The sequence below is a fragment of the Epinephelus fuscoguttatus genome, linkage group LG3 (genome assembly GCF_011397635.1).
Source record: "Epinephelus fuscoguttatus linkage group LG3, E.fuscoguttatus.final_Chr_v1".
NCBI lineage: Eukaryota > Metazoa > Chordata > Actinopteri > Perciformes > Serranidae > Epinephelus > Epinephelus fuscoguttatus.
Window position 1 is genome coordinate 2,706,878 of NC_064754.1, and position 23,816 is coordinate 2,730,693.

Below are 23,816 nucleotides of genomic sequence, written 5' to 3' on the forward strand. Positions count from 1 at the left end.
CAACATTTAACCACTTGGAACCACAAGAAGGGAAAACATCTAAACGTTGTCTGTTTCCACTTAAACAGGAAGATAAAGATACATGTTGTAGGAAAAACAGATTTTAAGTGGGTCATAAATATTTTCTGAAAGTCTTAAATGAGTTTCTCAAGAGATCAAACTTCTTTTGGGGAAAAATAAGAACATTGTTTGACTTTTATATAATAACTACTGGTTATTATCTCACTATATAATGATGAAAACTCTGTGTGTGTGTGTGTGTGTGTGTGTGTGTGTGTGTGTGTGTGTGTGTGTGTGTGTGTGTGTTCCATGTTTTTCTCCTCACTGACTTGGTCAATCCATGTGAAATTTGGCACAGTGGTAGAGGGTCATGGGAGGATGCCAATGAAGCAATATTACATCAATTGGCCAAAGGGGGGCGCTATAGCAACCGATTGAAATGTCAAACTTTGAATGGGCATATCTCATGCCCCGTATGTCGTAGAGACATGAAACTTTGCACAGAGATGCCTCTCCTCATGAGGAACACATTTGCCTCAAGAACCCATAACTTCCGCTTATATAGATTTTCCGCCATTTTGAATTTGTTGAAAAACACTTCAAATGGATCTCTTCCTAGGAAGTTTGAGCGATCTGCATGAAACTGGGTGAACATAATCTAGGGAGCAATATCTAAAGTTCCCTCTTGGCAAAAGTTGGAAAACTTCCTAAAACTGAGCTTCTATAAGGCAATGAATATTGCGGAGGGCGTGGCTCATCACATAAAGGTGTAGAACATCTCAAGGGTTTCACCCATCACCACGCAACTTTGTAGGCATATGACCACACATAATCTGAGGGGACCCCTCCATTATTGACCCCATCAAACAAAATGGGGGCGCTAGAGAGCTCATTTCTTATCTAGGCCTAACCGCCATATGGATTTTTACTAAACTTGGTAGATATGTAGAACAGGACGCCTCAAGGTGACTGGAGAAATGTAACTCTAATTGGCAACTGGGTGGCGCTATAACAACAGAAAAATGCTTCAAAATGGCTAAAATGCGACCGATCGCTGTGGCTCCCCCTGTGGACCAATGTTGGTGTTGTTTCTAATGTTTGGTATGACTAAGTCATGGTATGGTATGCTGTACATAATCACGGAAACTGTCAGTGTGTCATTCTGTCAGTCAGTCATTCTGTCTGTCCCACGTTTTTCTACTCACTGACGTGGTCAATCTATGTGAAACTGCACATGGTTTGTCATGGAAGGTGACACAGCTACCAATGGCTATGGACTAATACAATGTGTATGTACAAACATGTTGTTTGTATATCAAGTACTTCTGTGGTGATGTATTCAGAAATGTGTATTTTCTTATATTCACTTTTCATCCTTGTGTGATGCATTTCTAGTAAAATGAAATTGTCTATATAAAAAATGTTTTCCTTGTTTGTTAACTCTGTTGGTGTGTTCTGTTTCTCTTCCCCTGCAGCTTTTTAAAATTACTTCCTACAGAACGGGCACGTTTGATTAACTCACTGATGTCCTGCTCTGTGGACGCATCCTCTCTGCCCACGTATGTCCGTCCCTCCTGAGGTGGAAGGAGAAAACACAAAGAGGTTTTGAAGTCCATCTCATACAGAGACACAACTCACTACAGGACATTTCACGCTGAGCTGGTAAATTCATTTTGGAAAGGATCTGTACTTTCCTGCTTCCATTCTTTGTCTCTCCTGTGGAGTGTTAATGGAAATGTTTCAGGAAGTTTTTTCTGATGTTTTACTCTTTTTTAAAAAACTCTGATGAAAACCTGAAGACTTAAATAACTCTCTTACATCCTAGTGTAAGCAGAGACAACACCAATGTTCACCAGGTAAACAACACTTAATGCATATATCAAGTTTCTAAAACCTTTTACAGGATGTAATAAATAATCATTTGTCTCTGTCCACCAGCTGAAGTATTTCAGGTGACCTCTGACCTTTAGATGGTACAGAATGATGCCGGTACTGAGGAGGTCATCGTCGATGCCGATGAGATGAGGCAGCTCAGAGTCCAGCACCACACCGATCCCCTCTTTCCTCAGAGCCAGAGTCTCCTCCTGCAGAAAGAAGTAGGTTTTCACATACCAGGAATGTGCCGTGGAATCATGGTGCATTATGGTCATAATAAACGTAGTGAGAGAAATCTGACAAAAACAATCAAACAAAACAAAAATAATAAGCCAGGAAAAAGTTTTAGGTAAAAAATAAAGACTAAATTAAAAAGCTAAATTTTTATGTAAAACTGCAGGGCACAACCTGTCATCTACGTTCTCCCACTCAGCACACATCTGCAGAGGTTGTTGGAGATTTGAGCATGAAAGACGCAGATGACAAAGGGTGTGTGTTCACATAGCACTTTTTTCCCCCAGCAGAAAAGTGCTGGCAGGGTGGAGGGAGTGCTTCATGAAAAAAGTGCTGGTGCTGCTTTTATAATGATGTGTTGCACGTGGGTTTGTCTCTACGACAACAATATCTTGACACCAACATTAGCTAGGAAGCTAACATAGCATCACGCACATTGTGACACACACAGGCAACTTCAAGCTGACAAAGCAAACACTGATAAAAGCACAACACTCACCAGAAACACCCAGTTCCTACCGGCTGATCTGCTCCTAAAAAATAAGCTTTTCTGTCTTTGTTGTTACGGTAGGCAGTAGCCCAGCTAAAGAAGCAGCAGTGACATCACCGGTGCCTTTCTGAAAAGTTCAGGGATTTTCAACTCAAAGCGCTCAGAGTTTCACAAAGAAAAGGCAGAGTGCTCTGGAAAAGAAGCTGGGCGTAGTGCTGTTCCTGTAGGCGCTATGCTTTGAGAACAGCTGAAAAAGATGCTGGCACTGAGAAGAAAACGCTACGTGGAAACAGGCCCAAAGGCTCCTACCTTGAGAATGTTCTGTGTCTCGTTCCATTTGTTGGTCCATTCTTTAGTCAGCTCCAGAACCTGCAAACACAAATAAACCAACAGAAACTCAGCAGAAACGTCTGGGTAACAGATCAACACATACAAAGACACAAGCAGTGATTGTGGGTTTCAAGCCAGCATGGACCGTCAGAAGTTGAAAGCTACAAAGGTTTAAGACTTTAAGAGTTTCCAACACCCGCATTTAAGATAACTAACAGTTTTATGTTGATCAGACAGACACTCGTTCATTTACGTCCAAGTCTGTGCTGCGCCACGCTCTTCTTTGGCAACACTGCTGCCCACTATCGCGCAATTGTAGATATATTTTGGGGACTCGCTTCGACAGCTCAATTATAAACAACCAAGGAGTGTGGGGATGTTTGGACAAACTGTCACTGATTTATGGCCAAACCGGTATGTTTCAGGTAGCTCTGTGGACATATCCTACAGGTACGATTGGCCCAGCGGTTGAGCCACGCCCCTTTTATGTATTAGACCATCTCTAATCTGCAGCTACTCCAAAACTCAGCTGCACGAGTGCTGACGAGGACCAGAGGGCGGGCGCACATTACACCAGTTTTAAAATCGCTGCACTGGCTCCCCGTGTGTTTCAGGATCGATTTTAAGGTTCTTTTATTAGTTTTTAAATGTCTTAACGGTCTTGGGCCATCTTATTTATCTGACCTGCTTCTAGCATATCAACCCTCGCGGATCCTGAGGTCCTCCGGCACCGGCCTTTTAACTGTTCCAAAAGTTAGAACAAAAACCCACAGGGAGGCTGCATTCAGCCATCATGGCCCTCACTTGTGGAACAGCCTGCCAGAGAGCATCAGGACAGCAGAGACTGTTGATGTTTTTAAAAGGAGGCTCAAGACTCACCTTTTTAATTTAGCTTTTAACTGATTTCTTTTACTGTTTTAATTCTTATATGTTATTTTAATTTCCAATGCTTTTAAATGATTTATTTTTAAATCTTTATACATTTTATTAAGTTTCTAAATCTTCATTTATTTATTTATTTATTTATTTATTATTATTTTATCTCATACTTGTTTTATCTTATCATATTGCCTTTTAGTCTTTTAGTTTTTAACTCCAGTGTTTCCTCATGGGGGGCCTCCACGCTGAGAGGTGTGTCCGGTCTGCCCGCGGGGACGTCGTCCTGGAGATCTCTCAGGTCTGGAGGACTAAGGGGCTCTGCACCATGTGTGAAGTCCACCCTAGTCTATCTGGGTCGGGGTGGTCTCTGTGGCGGCGTTCCATGTGGCCGTGGGCTGTGACGCCTCACAATGTGGATGAGCTCCCCATAGGTGGTTCTTTCCTCACCTGGTTCCTCAGTGCCCAGCTATGTTATTGACTATATTGACCGTGTGTGTGTGTGTGTGTGTGTGTGTGTGTGTTTATATGTGGGGGTGGGAGGGATGGGTTTTCAATATGTATGTAATATTTTTGTTGTATGTTTCTGTTCTGTGAAGCACTTTGTGCTGCATTTTTAATGCATGAAAAGTGCTATACAAATAAAGTTTGATTTGATTTGATTTATTTATTTATTTGGATCCCTGTTAGCCTCTATTCAAGCACCAATTTCTCTTCCTGGGGTCCACAGAGTCCCCTTCTGAAGTTAAGTTCATATCAACAAGCTTTATGCAAATTTTGACGAGCTTGGTCCAATAATGTTCCACAGAAAGTTTGGTAGCAATAAGACCAGTGGTTTAGGAGGAGATGTTGAAAATGCGTTTTTCAAAAAGATCCAAAAAGCGGAAAATTAAGTCAGGCGCACTTTAATGGTTCTCAGGGCTTTTTCATAGAGCATGTTAAACTGTGTGCAAAATTGGATTTTTGCGTAAACTATGGCGCCCCTCCACTGGGCTCATACCTGAGTAGTCTCGCGTGACCAGCCTCCCTTACTCCAGAATGGGAGTCTGGGGAAATTCGTCTTTTGTTTTGTAATAGAAATGGGCGGGGATATCCAGACCAGATGACGGCGTTGCCATAGGTGCGGCATGTGTGTTACATGTAACAGAGACATTGCAGCTCTGCAATAGAGCTGAATCAAATGAAATCATTTCCATTTTAATCTCTTGTTGCGACGCACTGAACACTTCCTTTTCTGTTGTACTACGGACAACAATTCGGGGAACAGCAATTCCAGTGTAGGCGGGTGTAAGGCAAAGCTAATCAGCCACTGGTCGAGGAAGTACGGAAGTACACGGATTTGGATCCAATCACATCACTGCCGCTGGGAGCCAGCGCTAGTACTATTACAACTTTCCTGTGGGAATGTCCACAGACGACAGTCAGCCAGCGTGCTGACGTCATCGGCATCTGTGTAAGAGACTGATATCTGAGCAGCATGGTGAGACACCTAGCAGCTAGCAAACACACACACACAGACACACTGCTATATTTAGTGCCCACAAAACTTTAGGTTATTTAATAATGTGAGCCTCGATGTTGAGCTTCACATTTGGAGAAGTAATAACCCTGCAGCATCACTCAGTATGGGAAGCTGTTGCATCGTATGTCATAACCTGGGATTCAGTAGGCGCTGTCATCGTACAGTCTGCAGACATCAAACCTGATGTCGTACCCAAGTTTATTAGATCCATGTCACACAGTGTAGCTGCACTAGACTTATGAGACTGCTAACATCTCAGTCTGTAGGAGGCTTAAGATGTTCCGTCTCACAGGAATTTGCAAAAACATTTTTCGAGACAAATAACAAATCAGCACAAACACAAAGAGACTCACTCTGGCTTCATTCTGATGCAGTTTCTCCTCCATACTCAGAGCAGTGGGTGAATCCAGGAGAGCAATCTGACACAGAAACATAAACACGTAGATCAGACACACTTTGACTGGGTTGTATTCTTTGTGACATTCATGTTGTGTCTTTATTATTATCTAATAACTGCGACTGTTCAAGCTGGTAGCAGGTGACACACTGAATATAAGAGCAGCAGAGTGAGACCTCCTCCAGACTCTTTGTATCCGTCAGTGTTTGTTTACCTGGTTGCCCTGAACCAGCAGAGCTTTCAGTCGGGCGATTTCAGCCCGCAGCTCTCTGATCAGCCTGACGTTGCTGTCCTCGTTGATGGTTGGTTTGTTGATGATGTTCTTGGCTCGGTTGGCGTATCGCAGAGTGCTGAGCGTCTCACCGTAGTTCACGTCAGCGGGAGAAATAGCTGCGACAGGAAACGATCACATCAAATACTTCTGTTCTTTTGGAAGATTTTTAATGATTGTTATAAAATGTTTGCGTCTCACTGGCGATCATGATGGTCTTGGAGTTGCCGCCCAGGCTGTCTTTCAGCAGCCACGTCAGCACCGAGTCTCTGTAGGGAACAAACACTGACTTCTTCTTCAGGTTCGTGTTCACACCATCCTGCGTCATGTCAGCTGGAACAGAAACAGGAAACAGATCCTTCAGTGAGCAGGAGCTACGCAACAAACTGAAACACACACGGATGAAAACGCAGATGATCATCTTCTGTTTCTGACCTAGAGCAGAGATAACGTTGCCCAGGGTGACCAGCGACTTGTTGATGTTTCCTCCTTCCTTCAGCCGGACGCCCGTCGCTCCGGTGGCGTCGGCTCGCTCGCTGCCTGCCAGATCGACCAGGTGGATCTTACTGACCGTCTCACTGGGCATCTCTGCGTCGAACTTAGCCTGACAGAGACAGAGAGCGAGTGGTGTTAGTCTTAGATTTGTGAACACTGAAGGTGTGAAACTAAATGCAAATACAGCTCATCACTTTCAGCGGTAAATCCTGCAAATGTATTAGTTCAATTATTTCAGACAGCTTTACCCACAATGATTTTAAAAAATATCAGATACACACTTTGGAGATCAAGACAGTGGTCTGCTCGAAGACTGTCTCAAGACAAAACGCTGGTGCTCCCCTAAAGAAAAAGGGTCAACACACTGGTAGAAGACCTTCAGGCACTCGTGTGTGGAGCAGGAACAAATAGTAAAAGGCTTTTTGCACCCTGATGAAGAACTTAGGGTCGAAACTGGTCGGTGTTGTGAGCAGCCATGTTTTTTGAATGAAAGCTTTTTAGCTTAATTCAAGTGCAGATGTTCCTGCATGAGTGCCTGAAGTTTATTTTTTCCTTCTAAAACATCACATAGTTTAGGCACTTTCCCAATTACACAAAGGACTCTGACACATAATCAACAGCTCTTTTACATTTCCTCCACATTTTTCACCAGTGAAGCTTATTTACTGTGAACAACAGTGGTCAGTGTCTTCTTACAGCAAGCATAAGATATGCGGTGACAGAATGTGCATGAAAATCACCTTACAATTATCTAGTTTTTGAAGGAAAATCTGGGGCTTTTCTGTGTGAAAATTACTAAAAAAAAATTTTTTAAATTAAATCTAAATAATTTTTTTTTTTTTTTAAATTGTGGTTATTTTAGACAAATACTAGGTAGTTATTATCAGAAGTTTCAATCAAAACAAATTAGACTCCAGATGAAAGTAAATCTTGCAGAGCAGGATGAACAGTCAGTCTCATTTTCTGTCGTCTTTCCACCAACCTGAAAAGAAGTCTGTGTTCTTTTGCATCACAGTTCATAGAACTGAAATCACTGACATTAAAGAGGACCCATCATATTCGTATACTTGGTATCTTCTAGCATGCGTTGACATGCTTCAAAGATCCACTTGGTAACTTTTATGAAAATAACTTTGTGTTATATTTGCTGAAACTGTCACTGTATTCTGAAAGTAGTACATCAGGAAAATAATGTGTAAAAACAAATCATGTCCCTCCTCTCCTCCTGCTGCCTCCAACAGTATATGCTAGAATCAAAGCACAGCTTGGTCAGCAACAACCAATGAGAGCTGAGGAGTCTCTAACAGAAATAAATTTCAGCAGCTGTTTAGCTGTAAAATGAAAGAAGAATGAAAGAAAGTTTGTCCGGCTGGTGGGCGGTGCTTGGCACTCCCAATTAGCTGAATCCAACATGGCCGCCAGGTCATAATTTTTTTCATTTTAGAGCTAAACAGCCACTAAAATATGTTTCTGAAAACATCTGAGGTGAGAAATAGACAATGCAGTAACAGAAATGCTACAAGGCAAAACCAAATTAAAATTAAAAAAAAATTTATCTGTCTCATTTAATGATGTAAGAATATGGTGACAGCTTTAGTAAATATGAAAGAAATTACTTTTTAATACAAGTTACCAACTGTAGCTTTAATGTCCAAAAAACACATCATCTTCCTCGTCCCATCTGTGCTGGTACGCCTGTTTTCACCCTCTGTCTGAGACGCTCCATTTTGGCGCCTGTCTTTAACTGTACGTTCAAACCAGAAGCTTCCAAAGAGGCAAAGTCTCTCGCGGAGGCCCAAGAAGCACGACTGTCAAAAATATTTGTTGCAGCTTTGGTTGCTCTAGTCGCTCATCACGTGAATCATCATGCTTGTCAATTTAAAGGAGCCACAAAGCGGACTGCTGGCCTGAAAGCAGCGTAGTTGCTGCTTGCTGTTGTCCAGTCAAAAAGCACAAATCTGTGTTGATAAAATGCTTTGCAGTATGTCATCCCATTCAAACCAAGCAAGGAACACTTGCATGCTATGTCTCAACATTAGCCTGCACTTCTCTCCTCTATTACGAACATTACACACTTTAAAACTCACCAGACCAACCAACCACCTCTGCGACACGGCCCCAAGCCTCATTCTTTTTTTTTTGGTCTCTGTAACTGAACAGCGACACATTATAAAGGACTGAGTGGGCGCAAACACAAGTAATCATCTTCTCGATATCCATTGTCGGTATCCAGTGTGCTGTAGGAACCAAAGTTACGTGGCTTGTTCTCTGGGACCTGCTTCATCAAAGCACTTGAGCATTTCGACTGGTTGTCGCCAAACCGCGTCACAGCTCATTACCATAAAGTTAAACAAGTTTTAACTCCCCTCTGGACCCGCTCCAGTCGCTTTGGTTGCCCAAGATGCGCGGCTGACGTGCCAGGTCACTAGGGCTGCCAAAAAAAGTTCGAAGTTCAAAATATATTTGAATATATTTTTTATAAGTTTGAACCTAAATTTGATAATTCGAATATCATTAATAATTAATTAATACTATCAATAATGTTGTATATCACGGCAAATCCTGTTCGGGAGGGAGAGGCGCCAACGGAGGAGCCCGCTGCACCAACACCACCCACTGCACTGTCCGTGATGTGTGTCCCTGACATACAGGGAGAGTGGTGCACCTGCTGCCTCCCTGCCTACCCTTTTTGAAGAAGAGATGAAACGTTACCAGAATGAGATACCACTAAGAGCCGACCAGGATCCACTCTTGTGGTGGAAAACTACGCACTGAAGCATCCAAACATTGCTCAAATAGCGAGGCAGAAGTTGATCATACTGTACCTGGCACTATAGTGAGGTCAGAATGGGTGTTTGCATCTGAGTGTCACATTCATATTCATATTTTTTGTGGGGTTTTTTGTAAAAATAAATAAATAAATAATAACAACGAATTTGAATATTATTTGAACTCTACTAAATTAATTCGAAAATATTCAAACTCAATTTCATTGTGCTTTTGACAGCCCTACAGGTCACCCAAGTCGCCCAAGTCACCAGGCTATCTTTGAAAATGAATGACTTCCGCTGTTTTGGAAGCTCTGGTGGTCGCTGTTGATTTGAACGTACAGTACGCCCCAAAGCCCAGTCTGCCCCGATTGCGCAGCATTACCGGGTCATCTGTCTCTTGTCGTCCCTGCATCGTTAATGCAGCCGCGGTATGACTGTAACAGAGAATAGCGGCACTTTCTACCGTTAATATGATCAAAAATCTGGGAGAAATTAACATCAACCACCAAGAGTTCATGTTTCCCTGACATTAGCATGTAGCTACATGTAGCGGTGTATGTGACGTAAACACTCACAGGAGCGTGCCTGGAGCAGATGACCATATAAAGAAATCCGTCATGATCAGACGTCAGCTTATTTCATCAGAAACAGAATTTTCAAAACACTCTGAAGTCTTAAGTTTTTGCTCTCGGATTATTTGACACACACTTACCTCATTATTTGAAACTTTGACCACATTTCATATAAACTTGCTTCACTGTAACATTAAATATAAGACTCAAAATACGGAAAAGCACAACAGGTCTCCTTTCACCTTTTCTATTTTTATTATAAGCTTTTTTTTTAGTGAATCATTCAAAACAAACCCTCCATGGAGAAACGATTTACGTCCTGAAGTCAGTAAACAGTTTCTGACCTGTGTGAAGTTGATGGTGAAGATGGCGTGCGAGCGGCTGCTGACGTCGTTCATGCCAGTGCTGGCGGTGGTGCGGTTGATGTTTCCGGCCTCCATCAGCTCCTCCACATCGCTGTAGTTCTGCACCAGGTGTTTGGACAGATCTGAGATCAGGAGGGGGAGGGGGCAGGTTACAGGAAGTCGATACTTTCAATATAGCGCACGCTGAAACTGTTGTCGATTTTTTTTGAGGGGGGTGGGACTTTCTATAGGTTGCTAAAATACAATTGCTGCCTCCGTCCACAGCAGTACATTGCTTAGCTTCCATCCTGCTTCTCAGTGACTATAGATAACTATCTCAAACAACCCCACTTCAAAAAAATCCAAACTCTCTCTTCAAGACTTGAACATATTTCAACCAGCTTTAAACACAAAACACATCCTGAGATTTTCACCTAACTGACAAACACAGTAAAATACAAGTGAAATGAAACCAGGCTTCATAAAAACCTCAACTCAATCGCTGCGTAAAATAACACCTATCCCTTTTTTGTGATCTTCATGGACAGGATCTTGAGGCGCAGCCGTGGGGAGGAAGAGGTCCAGTTTGGGGACCTCAGAATTGCATCTCTCCTCCAGCATGACCTGGGGCAGTTTGCAGCTGAGTGTCGGGATGAGAGTCAGCACCTTCAAATCTGAGGTCACAGTACTCTGCCTGAAAATGGTGGATTGCCCCCTCTGGGTTAGGAGAGAGTTACTGGCTCAAGTATCTCGGGGCCTTGTTCACGGGTGAGGGTAGAATGGAGCGTGAGATGGATCGGCGGTTTGGTGCAGCTTCTGATGTTAAGGGGGCACTTTCATGGTGAAGAGGGAGCTGAGCCAGAAGGCGAAGCTTTCGATTTACTGGTCCATCTACGTCCCAACCCTCACCTATGGTCATGAGCTCTGGGTAGTGACTGAAAGAATGAGATCACAGATACAAGTGGCCAAAATGAGTTTCCTCTGTGGGGTGTCTGCTCCTTCGCCTCAAAAGGGGTCAGTTGAGGTGGTTCAGGCATCTGATCAGGATCCTCCTGGGTGCCTCCTGTTAGAGGTGTTCTGGGCACGTCCCACTGGTAGGAGGCCCCGGGGCAGACCCAGAACACACAGGAGGGATTATATATCTCATCTGGCCTGGGAACACCTCGGGGTCCTCCAGGAGGAGCTGGAAAGTGTTGCTGTGGCCCCGGATAAGCGGATGAAAATGGATGGATGGACCAAACACATACAAATAACTTGCACTGTGTTCCAAATTATTATGCACATGCCATTTTTTTGTTTTTTTCTACACAGTCAATACAAGTAATGATTTTTGAGAACACAATGTTCAAAATTATTTTGCACAACACAGTTTGAAACCTTTCAATTTGTCATGATGAATTCCAAACATGAATCTGTTGTATTTGTTGCATGAACAGATCATTTTTCAAAACATAAATGCAGTTAAATAAAAAAGGTTTTCATGATTTTCATCTCCAGAAAGATCTTTCCTCCCATACTGCATGAGGATGGTGTCATGCTTCTTAATCTGGAGCAGCCTCTTGAAGCAGGTTTCCCTTTAAGATCACAGAGCAAACTAGTGAACAAACCTGCCAAGGACTGATACCAGTTATCAAAAAAAGATAGGAGGCATAAAACAAGGCATTGGAAAACTAAATGTTTTTTCAACTGAAGTCCTACCGATATGTCACTTGCATAATTACATGGAACACAGTGCGGCTAACTGAAACCAGCCACAAGAGAATTCTCTGAGCCGTTCTGTCCCAGGAGTTCACTCTGCAGTCTCACCTTCTACATACGGTCCATCTTTTGGGTGCTCCCGGACTCTCAGGTTGTAGGTCTGAGTGGATTTCCTCCTCAGCAGGTCTCTCACCCTCTCGTTGTAGATCTCCAGGTAGCTGAAGGCATAAAAGAGGGAAACATGGACTCCACTTAGTGCATTAGACATGACATGAGTTAACCTAACTCTGCCTATAAACCATTTCTCCTGAATACATTTCTTCCCGTAGATTGAAGCCACTACTTGTTTTTTTGTCACAGCTTCATGTGAAGAGCAAGAAGATGAAGGATGCTGTTACTGAAGGAGCTGAAACAGTGGGACTGAGATAATGAAATTATGTCACATACTCCTCAAATCGATCCATAAGTGTGAGCAAAAATAAAGCAACAGTTTTATGTCTCACGTACAACTAAGATCATATCTGTGGTACCAATAATGTCATATTTGTAATCTATCAAAGATGTTTCCTGCAGACTGCAGCCCCTGTGTTTCAGTTTAGGGTTATTAAAGTCTGATAACTGAGCGCTGGTGCAGAATCACTGTCAGTATGTAACGGTGACTCACCTGACTTCTGTACGAAATGACGCTTCATCCCATCGAGTGGCGTCAGAGATGCGGCTGAACAGACCTTCACAGAACCTCGGGATCAGACCTGCATCTCCCTAAAACAAAAAAAAACAGACTTCAGTGAGATGCTGACACATCAAACACACAGAAACAACAACTACAGGGTTCAAACAAAAGAAACGTTGAGTCGAGTGTTATAGTTTCTATCTCATTTTGGTGTGTAGGTTTCACAGAACTCTCTTAGACTATGTTTTACACCAGCCTTACTGCTTCATGCCCCTCCACTTAGTATCTAGTAACAAGCACCGTGTGGCTGTCACCACTGACGTCCTAAATTGATTCAATTCCGATTCACAAGGTCATGATTCCATCATATTCAATTCGATTTGATATTGATTTGGTTGGGGGATATCTCAGTTACAACACCAATTTTTGCTAGTATGTGAAAGAGATTCTCAGGGAACTAATACTGTACATAGTGGCTTAGCCTAAACTTAAAGCCACTGAGGGGCTGCATAGACAGGCTATTTATTAACTGACGCGCTCGCCTGACCGAGCCGACCGCTGCTCTTGAAGAAAACAAAGAGTCCATTTCTTCCTTTTTTTGGATGCATAATTTATCTATCAACATCGTAGTCTTGAATGACACTTCCAAACATCCATAAATCTGTGTCCATATACCATTCAAATACACAAAATTACCATCAACGGCTCCTGTATGACAACACAGTGACCCCTACAGGACTACACACATTTTACACCATGAATGGCTCCTATACTGTAAATTTTACAAGGAATTCTTTAAATAATTCTGAGAAGCATGATGACAAATTACACCCAACCGGTCAAAAAGTAAGCCAACAGTTACAGATGAAAGAACCGGTAACATTGGAGCTCCTCAATACGATGGTCGTTAATACTTTAGCACTGGAGCCTGGTTACTGCCAGCAGGATTAACAGGGTTAAAACATCACAGTGCATATCAAAAGATCAATCTCTGATTATATGAATCAATATTGGGTCTTTTACATGAAAATCTATTTGAATCAGACGATTCGGCCTGATACTTCCTCTTCCTCTGCGACACAGAGCTCCATTGTTGTTAAACATACATCAGTGAGACACACTGTGTCACTGGCTGACATGTTCCTTCATCACCATGAACACACACTCTCTGTAGTTTATTTAGACTCACAAACACCGTCCTGCTGCCACAAATACTCACTAGAGAGCCAAATGTGGATTAAGCCGACCCTAAAAATAGTCCCCAGCAAATGCACTATTTCCTCCTGTTTGTTAGATTAAAAACTACAGTGAGCAGCTGTTTCAGGAAATTACTGATGAAATTATAAATGTGTGTTTTAAGATTGACGTCTTCATTAAGAACCAGTGGGCTTGGAGCTTCCACAGACAGGAAGTCAGACAGTATTAAGAGACGGAGTAATGTTTGTTGGTTTGGTTATATCTAGTCTCTACATAGGCAAACCCCGGAGATCTTGCCTCCGGAAGAAGAGCGAAGAGCCCTGGTTTCCGGTTGTAGGCTGTTTGTAGTCCGCGTGATATTGACCAATCACGTTTGAGCTGGCTGCAGTTGTTGCCAGGTTAAATGGTCCGATGCGGAACATAATTGCCGTCACTGCAAACTCTGAATCCATCGCAATGGTTCTGCATATTTACTTATATATAAATGGAAGTCGGAAACGGAAATTCACCTCCTCCGCCCAAATCAAACCGGAATGCCAAAAAATCGGGGGTCTGCCCCCAGAGGGGGGGTTCTGAGGATGGGTTATATCTAATGTCATTTGTTGACAAGAAGAAAAATATACAATAATTGCAGCTTTATCCTTTAACGGAGTAACATCAAAATACTTTAAACATTTAAAAGATACACTACGCAAGAATTTTCTTCTTTTTTAAAGATATTTTTTGGGGCTTTGTGCCTTCATTTGATAGGACAGATATAGCGCTGGGGGGTCAGAGGGAGGAGGGATGACGTGCAGCAGAGGGCCGTGGGTTGGAATCAAGCCCACAGCAGCTGCAGCAAGGACGCAGCCTTTGTACATGGGACGCCTGCTCTACCAGGTAAGCTAGCGGGTGCCCCAATGTGCAAGAGTTTCCTAAAAGCCAATGTACAGACTCACACAAAGTAGTCCCTCTCAACATCACTTACAGCCCACTAGAAATGTGAGCAGTGTCTGTATCTGCAGAAAACCTGCCCTCTGCCTTCATCTTCTAATTTTGCTTTGTTCTACATGTTCTTGGGCGTCAACCTTTGGGCAGCACTGTGTAACCCCCCCGCCAGTAACAGCGCTTAAAGTGTGTGGGCGGGACTCTATTAGGACGTAGCGACCAGGTGCCAGGTCATAAGCACAGGGAGGAGGGGCCAACTTTGAATGTTGTGTTTACCAACTGCAAAGGAAAAATCCTGCCTGTTCTGCCTTTAACGATTAATTGAGAAAAATAATCAATAGATGAACTGATATTGAATATGATCGTTAGTTGCCGCCCTGCTGTCCACACTGATCTGTCAAACTGGTCTGGAGCCGTTCAGTAATGACTTCATTACAGCTGAGCAGACAGATCAATATTTTGCACTGTGTGAATCTTATCTCTGTGTTTACGTCTTTCTGGATAAGAGTCTGTGAATGTGAGTGTTTAATATGTCCAGAGTTTTGTCTCACAGGATTTCCCATCATGGTGTAGGACTTCCCAGAGCCGGTCTGCCCGTAGGCGAAGACGCAGGCGTTGTAGCCCTCAAACGCCGCCTTCAGCACATCCAAACCCAGATCTTTAAAAACCTGCAAATAAAACAAGAAAAAAAGTTTTGATTTCTGCTTAGACCTCTGTAAGGCTTCTGACGACGTGTTTACTGGTGTCTGAGATTGCAAAACATGTCACTCCAGGTTTGAGACTCACATGACTCAGTATTGATGTTGCAGAGCTGTAACATGATCTATCAGAGCTTAGGACATGTTAGAGTCCTGAGTAAACACACACAGTCCATCAGTAACAAGCTGCTTTGACCGAAAACAAGAGCTTGATCAATCCTCCAACCTCTGACCCCTAATCTAAACCTTTGTTACCGATAATCATCCAACAAAAGAACAAGAGGAGATTTGCAAAGCAGGATTGGAAAATGAGCCAGGTCAATCATTTGAAACTCAAGACTGATTCTTTCTTTATTATAGTCATTACAGGTCTTATCTTGGCAGGACATATCTTATCTCAAGAATAACATCGGAGACTTTAAAACACATGCTGACAGCACAACTCAGATATCTGCATACAGAGTTCCTCCACATTTTCAGAGGACCAAAAGAGGGAGTGAACTACTATTTTTCTATTACATATTGAATAAATTATATTATTATTGCACCCCCATCATATTTTAGTCTCTTTTATAAATAAGAACAAAGGAAACACTTTGCACATCTATTAAACAAGACAGGTGTGTTGGAGAGAGAAGAAAGGAAAAAAGGACTCCCGCACACTGTCTAACTTGCAATACATAATTTATTTACGATGTTTCGGTACTAGACCTTCACCAGGCAAACCTGCTTGATCAATGTCTAGTACCGAAAAGTCGCAAATAAACTATATATTGCAAGTTAGACAGTGTGCGGGAGTCCTTTTGCAAATAAATAAGAACCAAAAATGAGTTGAAAATGGTGAAATAATTTAATTTCACGGTGAGCACAGCCTTGTTTATTCACTGTGTCCACTGAATTGATGATGAACACAATCATGAAGGTTTCCTCGTGCAGGAAAGAAAGTCTGTTAACTTTTCTGACAACTACATCGCTGCATAATTCATAAATGTTCAGACAAGCTTAATATTAGGTTATTAGTGAAGCTATGACTAAATGCAACTCAAAGGTATTGCCGCATTTTCTTTTAACTAATGTGGCTGTGGCATGCAGGCATTGAGACAGCTCCATTAGGAGTGTGTGTTCAGTTGCACGCCATACTTCTCGCCTTGATTTTGACGACATCAGCCTCACTCTGGCCCGCACTCTCTCACATGGTGGTAAACATTTTGGCTGCGCTGGCTGCCTGCTCCAAACACCATGAAAAACACTCTGCTTGTGTCTGAATTTCATATTTTAGAAAACAGAATGGGGTCTGGAAACACAAACACTCTCTTTTCAATACTTATCCAGGCCTGGAAATGACATAAATCAAATTCCATACTTGGCAGCACAGCGGTGCAGTGGTTAGCACTGTCACCTCACAGCTAGAGGGTTCCTGGTTCGAACCCAGGGTGGAGGAGCCCTTCTGTGCAGAGTTTACATGTTCTCCCCGTGTCAGCGTGGGTTTCCTCCAGGTGCTCCAGCTTCCTCCCACAGTCAGATTTAGATTCATTTCTTTCTGTTTTGTTTTTTATGCCTCCACACCAGCGACAGCCGTGGCTGAAGGCATTATAGAGGCATTATGTTTTCAGGTTGTCCGTCCATCTGTTTCATTCTTGTAAACACGATATCTCAAGAAAACCTTGAAGGAATTTCTACTTATTTATTGTCTTGGTGTCTGTAACACAACAATCTTGTTTCATAAATGTTGTTCGCAGTTATCTGTACTTGTTTGCACCGTAGAAGTAGCCCCCGCAATTTCGTTGTATACGTAGCATCCCTTTGTTCCTGTGCAATGACAATAAAGGCTTTCTGTTCTATTCTATTTAAATTTGGCAAAAATATTTACTTTGACTTGAGGATGAAGTGATTAGATTTTGGTGGTCATAGGTTGAAGGCCAAGGTCACTGTGACCTTGCATCCATCTCATTCTCGAGAATGCAGTGTTCAAGAAGAGCTTGAGGGAAAAGTGGTTAGCACTGTCGCCTCACAGCTAGAGGGTTCCTGGTTTGAACCCAGGCTGGGGGAGCCCCTCTGTGTGGAGTTTACATGTTCTCCCCGTGTCAGCGTGGGTTTCCTCCAGGTGCTCCAGCTTCCTCCCACAGTCCAAAGACATGCAGGTTAACTGGTGACTCTAAATTGTCCGTAGGTGTGAATGTGAGTGTGAATGGTTGTCTGTCTCTATGTGTCAGCCCTGTGATAGTCTGGTGACCTGTCCAGGGTGAACCCTGCCTCTCACCCAGTGTCAGCTGGGATAGGCTCCACCCCCCCGCGACCCTCAACAGGGTAAGTGGTTATGGAAAAATGAATGAATGGAATTCCATCCGTCAGTGTTCCAGGATCAGAAGAACCATGCTTGTGAGGCAAAAGTGATATAATGATTCAAATTTACAGGGAATTCAAAACGCTTCAATTTTTCTATTTCTAATTTCCAGTTGGGATAAAGTTCCCATCATGCTTTTGTGCCTTGGTTGTTTTTTTTGGATTATGGTTTTCTGAAGTTACATGTAAAAGTCTCAGCAGATCTAGAAAAGGGTGTTCTGGATAACCGCCGCTCACAGGGGAACCAACATGACCACCTCCCAAATCTCAACAACCTGAATGCTGTCAGCTGATTTGTGCCTGAATGGGTTTTTAAGTAGTTTTTAAAAAGGACAAGAATGGAAACAGAGACAAACCCTTTGACTCTTATTTACCTTTTCCTGAGAGACAAAGGTGGAGTTCTTACAGTCTGTGGAGTCGTAGGAGAAGTCGTACGTAAAGGTTTTGGTTCGATCCCTCGTGGAATCACCTGCGATGCCATCAGGGATCTTTGGGAAACACAAAATATAAAAGACAAAGCTTCACTTACAACGTGTTTGAATCTTTATCAGCCTGAACACTGTCTCACTCTTTTGGGGGAAAAAGTACCTTCAGGTTGGTGATGGTGGTTTTGGTCCCCTCCATCTTGATGATGCATTTTGCAGTCAAATCCTTCTCCCTGTGAAACATCAATAATGTTTATGTAGCTGTAAAACACATTGCTTATCTTATGACATACACACAGGACAGACTTAAATATTTGCTTCTCCACTGAGAATTAATTCAGTGTACATCTTACAACAGGTTTAACATCAACCCAAAAAACATTTCATATAAGTTTGTTTCTTTAAAAAGTCAGAGTAACACGCAGCTGATTGTGAGAAGCTGACATTGCCTTCTTTCAATGTCACTGTAATACTTAATTTTACTCTGACTATAATCCAGTTTCAGATCACCTTTTAAAACCTTCGTAAATAAACTACCTGTCCTTGCTTTTAAACTGTGTCTCAGCACACTCAAGCATCTTAAAACCAGAGTCACATTCCTTGGACGTGAACACATACCTAGTCAAGCAAGCAGATTCTGAAAATCTTCGTCACAGATATAAAACAAACCATTATCAATTTTTTTGTCAGTACGAGTGCATGTTGGATTGGAGCATTGGAGCACCACCAGACTGGAGAGCAGGATATCAGTGGATTCAGATGTATAAAAACAATTTGTCAAACTGTCCAATATCACCACATATCCATTCTGTATCACATGTCAAAAGGATGATAAACTACATCTAACTGTTTCGTCATCCTGTACTTTATTTTTCACACATTTCTCTGTGATCCAGCTTTAAAAATCTGTCACTGTATCTCCTGGTTCTGTAGTATCATGTGCACAACAGTTACACAGAAGCAGTTGTTGGCAATGAAAGCCCTGAGATCTCAGGCTCCCTGCAGCAATGCTCACTAAAGAGTAAGTCTGATATCTTTCAACCTGGACCCTAGTTCCCCGTGTTCTTGTGTCCAACTGACTTAGTCTAGTATTGAGCAAGAGCGCTGCAGCCAGCAGAGGCGAAACATTTTCCACTATCATCCGATTCTGGTTTGGTTGAAATACACCATTAATTCACCCAGTTAGACGAACAAACATGCTGCCTCTATTCTCACTGTTTATCAAAATGGAGTCTGGTGAGTTTGGCAGTGGCGATTTCAGGGCTGTTTCTGGTTAAAGAAAAAGGATCTAACTTTTTAACAAAATCTATATCTGTAGGGATCCTTCCCATAATAGTTTCACACACTTAGAATAACAATTTGAGCCTGTCAGTGACAAAAAACAAACACTTTTAGTGAACGTACATTGACAGTGCACAAATGCAGCAAGTGGATGCATTGTAGTTTGTTTTGCTGCTGCTGGCTCCAGTGCTGTCACTTAATACTGAACCAGTTTCAAAATTGTTGCTCCTATTAGTCACTTAGACACAAAAACATGTGAAAATAGGGTCCAGGTTGAACAAAACTTTATGTAGCCTTTAAATATGTATAAAGACAAAATCATACAACTGTGCAAAAGTTAAAATGTAAGGATAAAAAGTAACATACATTAAAGTAAACATTTGTTGGAGACGTGTGCAGTAATTGCAAAGTGAATGAACTGTGATGTATATGCGTGATGATATAAACTAGAATCTTCTGCCTCCAATCTAGAACTGAAAATATACCTCTTCCAGTCTGAACGAGACTCTGCTGTTTAACTTGTGATGTCGTGATTGTCTTATGATTCCACATACACCTGGCTGAGATCAATAAAATCCACATGACTGAACTTTAATTGTATCAGCAGGGCGACATGTTTGCTCAGTCGTGTATAATGTTCTGTCTCCACCCTGGTTTGTTCTCACGCTCAACAACATCCTTTATGTTTCAGTCAGAGCAGAAACAGGAGCACCTCATGTGCTGTCAGATTAAAAGTCTTTGAACCTCACACTTCTGTAACTTAAATCAGCCTCAGCTCTGCTTAATGTGACGTGAAGGTGTCTGTTATCTCGGAGCGACAACAACTGAACAACATCTTACGTAACACTGTGTGCTATCACTATAAGCCTGTTTTATAACAGACATGAGACTGTTCAGGAAATGTGTTAAACGTCAGCGGAGACTTGTCCAAAAACATTCATGCATTCTTAATTAAAAGTCTTGTTGATTTTTCAATAACTAATAAATGGCTTGGTCTATAAATTGTGACAAAATAGTAAAACACAGTCAAACAAACACAAAGATTAACTTAAAGATTAAATTAACTTTCATAGCAAATGAAGAAAACCAGCACACTTAAAGATAACTACAGTCTAAAGTGTGCTTTGTTTTTATGTTTTATGTACTGTTGTCCCTGTAACATGTTTTATGTGCTCTTATGAAGCATGCCCTGTTCTACAAACAGTGGGTCCTTTTTCTGGAGCCAGTATTTTGTAATGGCCTTTTTACTTGCTGCCAGCAGGATCTTCAGTATACAGGTATCATCTTTACTTAGTCTGTCCCCATGATAAGGGATGTGAATGTTGTTCTAACCCTAAAAGTTTTTGAAATGATTGTGGCTACTTCCTTCCAGAAGGTCTGAACAGAAGGAGAAAAACAAATATGGGCATGGTCAACCATGATTTCTCCACACTCCCTCCAGCAGCATAGCTGGGTGCCAGTTTGTTTAGACTTGTGTTTGGGCGTGATGAAAAGACAAATCAGGTTTTTCCAGCAGAAGTCTCTCCAGGTGCAGGAGTTAGTGGGGCTGGGCTGTGTTTGCCAGGCACATGTCCTCAGTTACCTCAATGTCCAGCTCATATTCCCCTCGTTGTTTCACATAATCTGTGGCGTGTCTCATTTAAATTATTGTCAAAAATAACTGTTTTCGCAAACGACAACTGTGAAAAACCAAGGCATTTTTAACTCCAGGATTTTGTCTTCAATCTTTAACTTTCAAGCATAAAAGGGTAAGCTTTTAAAATCTAATAACTAATTTATGGCAGAGGGACGGTCATGCATTTTCAACCAGTCACTCAGGGAGGCACCAAATAAACACCCAAACAAAAAACAAGTCACAGTCCAGGCTAACGTTTAGCATAAATGAGCATTTACACTGCAAACCTGCCCATGGATAAAAATAAAGTTACCTTACCATAGAGCACACGCAGCGTTTCATGGTTCTGTCTCGCTTCTAATTGGTGCAACTTGACATGTAACAATTGACCCCCGTCTCCCCTACTATAAGTACATTTTGTTGATGAAGGCAGACGCTGGTGAATCCTCAATTCTGGTTCTACTTGATCTTAGTGCGGCGTTTGACACGGTGGACCATAGCATCATTATTGAAAGATTGAGAACTGGTTGGTAGCTCTGGAACTGCACTTCATATTTTTCAGACAGAAAATGTTCTGTGTCTGTCAGTGGTTTCACATCATCTCAAGCCCAGTCTATGTTTGGAGTGCCACAGGGATCCATTCTAGGTCCAATTTTATTCTCTCTGTATCTGCTTCCCTTGGCCCACATTATTAGACAGTGTGATATTTTTCATTGTTACGCTGATGACACTCAGCTGTACTTGTCCTGCAAACCATCAGAATCAGCTAAATTATCTGCCCTGCATAATTGCTTAGCTGCGGTTAAGGACTGGATGGCAGTGAATTTTCTCCAGCTCAACGCTTCTAAAACAGAGGTCCTTATTATAAGCCCTGAGCACTCGCACAGCCAAGTTCTGCCTGCTCTTGGCTCTTTAGCACAACGCGTCGTTCCCACTGTTAAGGGCCTTGATGTTATTCTGGATCAGAACCTCACTCTCGAGCCCCATGTTAAAAGACTAACCCAGTCGTGCTTTTTTAATTTGAGAAACATCTCTAGAATCAGATCTTTTATTTCTTTTAATGATCTTCAAAAAGTGATTCATGCTTTTATATCGTGTTGTCTGGACTATTGTAATGCTCCGTTTACTTGCCTGGGACAAAACTTGATTCAACGGCTTCAGGGTGTCCAAAATGCTGCAGCCAGACTTTTAACTAGAGCACGAAATCATGATCACATCTCACCTATTTTAGCTTCCCTTCATTGGTTACCTGTACGTTTTGGAACTGATTTTAAAATCTTACTCTTGACTTTTAAGGCCGTGCATGGTTTGGCACCAAGCTACCTGGCTGAGCTTTTAATACATTATTCACCAGCTCGTAGCTTGCGGCCGTCTGACAAAGCCCTGTTAGTTATCCCTCACTCAAAGCTAAAGACCAGGGGTGACAGGGCTTTTGCTGTGGGAGCTCCAACCCTTTGGAACAGCTTACCTGAGGAACTCTGACATGAAAATTCACTTCTTACTTTTACATCAGCCCTCAAAACTTACTTTCATCGCATGGCCTTCGTTTAGATTGTTGACTCCTGATTGTGATTTTGCTTTATAATTGTTGTTTTGCTTGTTGATTGTTGCTTCTTTTAAATGTTTTATGTGTGAAGCGCTTTGTAACAGTTGTTTTGAAAGGTACCATATAAATAAAGTTATTAGTATTGGTATTAGTGCTAATAAAGAATCTGAATACTTCCTCCTCCACTGCTGTGATCTCAGCCAGCTGCACCTGCTCTGCCTCTCAGGGACAAACAGGTGAGAATATGTTGTCAGCCTCTGTTTAAATCACTAAATGAACACCTGCTGTTCCTGCAGACAACCCATGAAAACCACAAAACCACCTGCACTCACACACACACACCCACACCTTACTGAACTGAAAGCCCAGGGCCTGAGGCCAGTAACACTTTATATGACATTATTTCACTATAATAGAGACTTAATCAACATTGTGACAAATGTTATCAGAGTCCATTCGTGAGATTTAAGCACCCACTCCACCAGCGGCTAACTAACCTCAGTTAGCATTACAAAACAACGACACTCGGACATTATACCCGCTTAAACATCATTTCTGACGTTTAACAGCCGTGTAACTGTCTGTGACTCACCGTCTGTTCATGGGCCTGACCCGGACAGCCACCCGAACCGATGCCATTGCACATGTCCGTCCAGTCCGCCTCGCCAGTTAACGTTAGCCGCAAAGCAAGCGACGCCGCTTTATAACTTAACGGCAGCTAATTAGCTAACCGGCTAACCAGCTAGCATGAGCCACAGCGGGATAAAGGGGGCAAAAGTCGCAAAGATAACCGGCCGACTGCACACGGACTGCACACGGCAGACAGATAGCGAGCAGGACAGAGGGTCGTTTCAGGGGACAGATGTTATCGTTGTCCGGTGACACCGCGTCGCCGTCCCGGTGCGAACCGGCTCACATCCATGGTCACTGTTAGTAGCCTGTTAGCCTGTTAGCTTTCACATGACAAAAAGAAGCAAAGTAACGGGGAGGCATCAGCTGATGAAAACACTACATCTGTACGGAAGCCAAGAGCAGACAAAACGCACTGCTGATGTTTGGAGAAAAATATTTATAAAACCCAGAAAAAATGTTTGATGTTACTTTGTGCAAAGTGAATATGTGCAGACTATATGTTTGTATATTTTTTTTGCTTTTTTTAATTATCTAGAAATTGTTTGATCCAAAACCCAAAGATTAGCTAAAGATTTAATTTACGTTAATAAAAGATGAAGAAAA

General features: G+C 42.2%; 1 protein-coding gene across 7 annotated transcripts in view; it reads right to left on the minus strand.

The window, feature by feature from the left end:
• kif16ba (kinesin family member 16Ba) overlaps positions 1 to 23,558 on the minus strand; it is a 41,804-nt gene extending 18,246 nt beyond the window's left edge. For all 7 annotated transcript variants that reach the window (XM_049572477.1, XM_049572476.1, XM_049572475.1 and 4 more), the window contains exons 1-14: positions 23,173 to 23,558; positions 18,302 to 18,371; positions 18,088 to 18,201; positions 15,224 to 15,340; positions 12,540 to 12,637; positions 11,984 to 12,093; positions 10,178 to 10,320; positions 6,431 to 6,599; positions 6,197 to 6,328; positions 5,939 to 6,114; positions 5,681 to 5,746; positions 2,909 to 2,968; positions 1,965 to 2,084; positions 1,523 to 1,574 (exon numbers count right to left, since the gene is read on the minus strand). In XM_049572477.1, coding sequence (XP_049428434.1) covers positions 1,523 to 1,574; positions 1,965 to 2,084; positions 2,909 to 2,968; positions 5,681 to 5,746; positions 5,939 to 6,114; positions 6,197 to 6,328; positions 6,431 to 6,599; positions 10,178 to 10,320; positions 11,984 to 12,093; positions 12,540 to 12,637; positions 15,224 to 15,340; positions 18,088 to 18,201; positions 18,302 to 18,371; positions 23,173 to 23,219 — 1,474 coding nt within the window. In that variant the 5' untranslated portion in view covers positions 23,220 to 23,558. The remainder of the gene's footprint in view (positions 1 to 1,522; positions 1,575 to 1,964; positions 2,085 to 2,908; positions 2,969 to 5,680; positions 5,747 to 5,938; positions 6,115 to 6,196; positions 6,329 to 6,430; positions 6,600 to 10,177; positions 10,321 to 11,983; positions 12,094 to 12,539; positions 12,638 to 15,223; positions 15,341 to 18,087; positions 18,202 to 18,301; positions 18,372 to 23,172) is intronic.
• Between the last annotated feature and the right edge of the window lie 258 nt (positions 23,559 to 23,816).